The sequence below is a fragment of the Zalophus californianus genome, chromosome 12, assembly GCF_009762305.2.
Source record: "Zalophus californianus isolate mZalCal1 chromosome 12, mZalCal1.pri.v2, whole genome shotgun sequence".
Lineage (NCBI taxonomy): Eukaryota > Metazoa > Chordata > Mammalia > Carnivora > Otariidae > Zalophus > Zalophus californianus.
The window spans coordinates 93,676,882-93,683,244 of NC_045606.1; the positions used below are offsets into that span (position 1 = coordinate 93,676,882).

Genomic DNA, 6,363 nt, shown 5'->3' on the forward strand with positions numbered 1-6,363 from the left:
AAAATCTCAGCGACTGTCAGGAGGTCCCTTCCACATAGCCCTCTGTTTCTCGGAGTGGTATGGCAATGTGGTGCCCCACTGTTCCGAGCCCTGGGGCACTGCGCTAGCTGTTTATGGTTTCCTCATCTTCTGTCCACACTTTTGTAAATAATTCCACTTTAATACCCTTCTGGAATTACCCAGTTTGTGCCAGTTGCTTCCTGTGGATGCCCTGACTGATACACTTCCTTTGTTCTTTTACTCAGAAGAATGGTTGAGAGCAAGAGCGTGATCTCTTCGTAGTCTTTCTAGATGTCTGCAGCCTGGGATGAAAGATCCAAGGATCCAGTACCATGGCTCTGGCATTGATCCCTAACAAACCATGTTTAAAGATGCACATTTTGTAAATTTGGACTTGAATATATGTGGCCATTTCAGTGGAGAATGGTGAATGTACATTTTGGAAGCAGCCATTACTAATGCTATGATATTAGTTATAGTATGATAGTTGTAGTGTTTATTAAGAAGGGGGAATGGTATAACTATGGGCTTATAATTCATATCAGTGTAATAGCAGTGATAATGCTGATATCCAACAACATCTTTTCTTTTTCTTCCAACGATGTCTTTTAAACTCTGAAATTGAACTCTGGTCACCAGCTAATGTGGTATGCATGGAAACACTGTCCTGGGAAAGAACAAAAACTGAGAAAGAAAAATTATAGTTAACCCTAAATTGCTCAATAATGACTTATAAAAAGGTAAACATTCTAATTTTGGAAGGGGTAAAAATAATAGGATTTGTAAAACTGTATGATCAGACATAAGTGGTACATGAAATGAATTCTCATATGTTATATATTCTAAAGTTTCTTCTCATTGGATAATTCTAATACTTGGGTAGAGGAATCTTATTAGTGTATTTCTTCTTATGAGGGGATGTAAAAGGTGTCATAAGAACAAAAATGTGCATCTATAGAACCGAGGCCGTGAGAAAAAAACTGAACAGCGGCGGTGGTAGGTTGTGGGATCAGCCCTACACCTGGGCTAAAGTCCTGTTAAAGGAATGCCAGAGACAGTTGGGAACTACCTTATTCTAATTCTGTAGCACAGAGTTCAGGAGCATTTGGCCAGGTTGTAAAGTTAGCCCTAGAAAGCTGAGGGTGATTAAGGAGGGACTGTGTTTATGTCCGAGTATTCTTGGTAGTGCTCTGTAATCATACTGTATACCACATAATGCCAAGACTGATGAGGTTCACCTGGCTCCTTGGCATGTATCCAGCAGAGACTATGTATTGTTTGTGCAGATTTTTCATCCACTACTGTGTGAGGTCCTTTTCAGGGGACCTGAAAATATATCTCTCCATTATTTGGAAAGTGTTGCTAAACTCTCTGCTTTGTATCTTGATGGCATTGATTTCTCTCTCCATCCTTCAGATCAGTATTTTCAAACAGTACTTATCACAACTCATTCGTAGGTTGTAAAATGAAGTTTGTAATATGCAAGCAGCATTGGAAGAAATAGAACAGGATAGAAAATATCAGACTGCCACACATCTAGAAAAGGGAAATAATTGTTTTGTGAACCCTTTGTGTTCCCAGCAAAATATGTACATATAGGTGATATGTATAAAACCATATAAAAAGTATTACTGTTGGCCATGGTCAAAATTTGTAAGGCACTGTTTTACATAAATAAGGCTTCTTTGGTTGAAGAGATTGTCTGTGTGTGATTTCTATCAGCCTGAACAACTGTTGACGTATTGATACAGTGGTCATGCAGTCTGAAAATCTACAAGAGCTTATAGGCTATAATTCATTATTGTTATCATTTAAATTCCCCAATAGTTAAGAATTTCTCATGATATGGCTCACTAGGGTAGAACCTGGAGCCCCCTCATGTAAGGCATACTCTAAGAGGCACACCTTTTAATTCTAACCCAGGACCAGTGGCACTGAACTTTCTCTGTTTCATGCACTTAAACCTCCCTCCAGAGTGACTTTGATAGTGCCTTCTGGTGGAATTCTGATCTCCCCCTTTCTGTGTGTGTCCCTGAGTTCTCCTCCCAGGAAGAAGACTTCTTACTCTTCAGAGTGATTCTGTATGACTCTTCTGGTCATGCACCTTTCTGTCCTGGGTGGCTCGGAACCCCCCTCCCTTCGGAATCGAGTGCAAATCCTCACCTTCTTTGTGAGTCAGATCTCTTCCTTCTTTGGTGACATTGAATACTACTCCATTTGCATTTTGGCAAAGAGCTACTGAGTTTAGACCATAAGTGGAATGTGACAGTCCATGCCATCTGTGAAGAGGACAGACTAATCGGAAAGATCCAGAGAGGGTTCACTAAACTGTGCTCTACAACAGACTAAATTGGGCAGAGACAAGAGACAGGTACAGTGAAGCAACAGGTAGAAGTGACAGATTCACAGAGAGAAATTTCAAGTCAGCAAGGAGATTGCCCATCAACAGAAAGAACAAGGTCAGGTCTACCTGGTAGCTGACATGTCAGGGCTGGAGAAATGGATGTTCCTGGTTCTGTTTGCCACTGAGTTCATTCTGGGGATGCTGGGGAATGGTTTCATAGTATTGGTCAATGGCAGCTGCTGGTTCAAGAACAAGACAGTCTCTTTGTCTGACTTCATCATCACTAACCTGGCTCTCTCCAGGATCGTTCTGCTGTGGATTCTCTTGGTTGATGGTGTTTTAATGGTGTTCTCTTCCAAAATACATGATGAAGGGATAGTGATGCAAATTATTGATATTTTCTGGACATTTACAAACCACCTGAGCATTTGGCTTGCCACCTGTCTCAGTGTCCTCTACTGCCTGAAAATTGCCAGTTTCTCCCCTCCTACATTCCTCTGGCTCAAGTGGAGAGTTTCCAGGGTGGTCGTACACATGATTTTGGGTGCCCTGTTCTTATCGTGTGTCAGTGCCATGTCTCTGATCCAGGAACTTAAGATCTGTTCTCAGTGGGATCAAAGGCACAGGGAATGTGACCGAGCACTTTAGAAAGAAAAGAAATGAATACAAAGTGATCCATGTTCTTGGGACTCTGTGGAACCTCCCTTCCCTAATTGTGTCTCTGGCCACCTACTTTCTGCTCATCCTTTCCCTGGGGAGACACGTGCAGCAGCTCCAGCAAGGCGGCATCAGCTGCAGAGATCCAAGCACTGAGGCCCACCAGAGAGCCATCAAAATCATCATCTTTCTTCTTTCTCTTCCTGCTTTACTTTCTGGCCTTTTTGATTACATCATCCAGTTATTTCATACCAGAATCTGAGATGGTTAATATAATCGGAGAAGTAGTTACAATGTTTTATACTGCTAGCCACTCATTCATTCTCATTCTGGGAAACAACAGGCTGAAGCAGACGTTTGTGGAGATGCTGTGGTGTGAGCCTGGCCATTGGAAGCCTGGATTCAAGGGACCTTTTGCCCCATAGAGTGACTGAGGGCACAGGTGGGAGCCTTGGAGTACCTTCGGTCTGGCTCAAGGCTAAGGGCTTTTCCTGACCCTTCCATGGCACCCGTTCTGTGACATCAGGAGGAGAGAGACACGACTGCATTGCCTTGGCCCACTGGGGACACGTCTCATGGCTTCTTTTTGTATGGTGGTTTTGGAGAGAGTGAAACAGTCGCTGGAAAATGTCAATATAGTAAGAACACTCACTGTATAGATGTGGAGTTGTATTTTAATACCTATCAACGTAATGAGCTGATTCCTAGCTTTAACTTCAAGTTTATAGGGACAGTGATGAGCTGATGTAAACAAAACAGTGTATTGGGCCTGAGGGAAAGAGCAAAAGCTTTGCAGTTCCACAGACTTGGGTTTGAATTCTGGTTCTGTCCATTTCCAAGACTTTTGGCCTTTGGTGAGTTACTTTCATTTTCTCTCTGATCCTCTCTTCCCTCATCTTAAAATGCAGACGGTGACCCTGACTTCACAGGGTACTAGGGATTCAGGAGGCAGCATGTCCCAGCGTACTCTATAGAGCCCTCGCTCCATGAAGCTGGTATCTGACTGACAGTGAATTGTGCAGCAGGAGCAGTTCGCACAGGAGATGAGTTTCTACACATCCACCGTGTGAGGACAAAAGCAGGGGAATGAGAATCGAGACCCTTGGCTATTAGGCTCCAGTCCAGGCTGGTGGTGGTCATTTTACTTCAGTAGTCTTGGCATTCCTTTATCATTTGGCTGAAGTAAATTGCCAAGTAATTTTTTATTTTTTAGACTGGGCAAAAGTCCAAGCAGTTTTTTAACCTAACCAAGATGCATATGAGCTTTGAAAACTTGAGAGTTTTATAAAAGAATAATATAAGCAGTTTTTATAAGTTCAATCATTTTCTTTTAATACAGTTACACAGGCATTGATTTATATCCTATCACTGAACAGTGTCAGGAAGTCAGTGAGAATGTTATTACTTACGATCATGAAGAATTCTCAGACTCATGAATGTATACAGTTAGGTCCCGTGGCAAATCTGAATCCAGCTTTCTGTCGTTAACAGGCTGTCAGGTGTAGAGGGTTGTGGCTATGAATCTGGACCCTGAAAGCATATACCTGTGTTCTAGACCCAGCCCCTGTGAACTGGGTGACTCTGGGGAAGTTTTTTCTCTTCTATTTCACCTTCTTCATTTATAAAATGGGAATAGTAATAGTATGTTGTTGATAGGGTTGCTGGAAGGAGCGAGTGAGTTACCAGATGAAAAGTGCTTAGAGTCCCAGGTGGAGTAAACAATAACTATTATTGCTGTTATTATTGTTATTTTGTGGAATGAGTGATATTTTGACATAGCATTAAGGATTACCATACTACTTGGCATTTGGTCATATGTAACCAGAAATTAATTTGGGGATTGTTCTGGGATTTATGTATTCATTTCTAAAGTTACAGGAATAAATGTCTTTTGGTCTGCACTGTTTGTTTTCAAATTGATACTTGCTTCTTGAAGCTGCTGCATCAAAGACTAATGATGTACTATATGTTGGCCAATTGAACATAATAAAAAAAGGAAAATTCCTAATTCTGACATAAAATTCTCTTTCAGAAAGGTATCTGTTGAAACTTAAAATAATTGTTTAATATTCATTCATAATTCACTACAATATAGGGATTCTGAAATGGGTACTTTTGTAATTAGTAAAAATCTGTGCTGCTTTCCAGCACAGGGAAGTGTAACTATGGAAATCCATGCTGTCTTGATTGGCACCTGCTTTCTTAACCCAGATGCCCACTCTTGAATTCGTTGTCACCCACTCTTGAACACTTGCTCCTACTTTCTGTCACTTGGACGACTTCTCTGCTTAGCTCTGACCTTCTAGTTCTTTGGTCCTTAAGCTGACTTCCTGATTCTGCCTTCTATTTTAGGTGTGGGGGTTTTTCTCTCTTTTAATTGAATGTAAGATTCAATTCTCTTTTTTAATTGAATGTAACATTTTACTGGAGGTTTTGGCTTAGCTGCTTTTTGGTTCTTGGTGTCTTTGGCTAACTTCTGAAGAATCCCTCCCTTCTGTTCCCACTGTGGCTCCATTAAATCCTACCCTGACCTAACAGATTCAGATACGGTGCAGTGAACAGGCTGAAGTTAGGACTGTTAGTCACTTCACTGGAGTGTGGATGGAAACAGAATTCTGAGTGGGAGTGTGTTGATGTAGTCCAGTTGGCTGAGTGCACAGTTACCTTCCCTGAGAGTAAAGGAAATCAGATTCATATGTGTGGTATCCCCAGCTGCTCAGAGAAGTTTGGAGGTGGTTCCTGGAAAATATCGGACTCTATTATATGACATCAGTCACATGTGGACTGCCATTAATCAAAGTTAGGGGTGAGAGTGGGGACATGAGTCTGGGTAGTGGGTGAGTTGCTGAGGAAAGGAGTCTCTCATCTGTTGCTAGAGGCACGATGCCGGGAAGTTTTGGCTATTTTGGAGAGGATCTGGTCTTCTAAATGGAGGGGGAATACTTAATCTGCCAACTCTCTTTTTTTTTTTTTAAAAGATTTTATTTATTTATTTGAGAGAGGGAAAGAGAGAAAGTATGAGCAGGGGGAGGGGCAGTGAGAGAGGGAGAAGCAGGCTCCCTGCTGAGCAGGGAGCCCTACAACAACATGAAGCTCAATCCTAGGACCCCAGAATCATGACCTGGGCTGAAGACAGAGGCTTAACTGACTGAGCCACCCAGGCACCCCCTGGCAGCTCTTCAGTGAGTCCCCAGTACCTGGGGAAGAATTACCTAATACCTCAGGCCCTGTTTTGAGAAACCCTGAGAGGCCATCTTGTTTGTTTTGTTTTACTTCAGTGAATTAGTTTTAGTTACTAAAATCCCTTAAGACTCTCAAATCTAGTTGTTTCACGAACAAGGACCAGAGCATGGCTTTCCCCC

At 42.0% G+C, this 6,363-nt stretch overlaps 1 protein-coding gene across 1 annotated transcript; it reads left to right on the plus strand.

The window, feature by feature from the left end:
- Positions 1 to 2,482: 2,482 nt before the first annotated feature.
- Positions 2,483 to 3,426, plus strand: TAS2R3 (taste 2 receptor member 3). Its single transcript, XM_027575003.1, is given in 3 exon segments — positions 2,483 to 2,940; positions 2,942 to 3,184; positions 3,186 to 3,426. Coding segments are annotated over 3 exon segments (942 nt in total).
- The last annotated feature ends 2,937 nt before the right edge of the window (positions 3,427 to 6,363 follow it).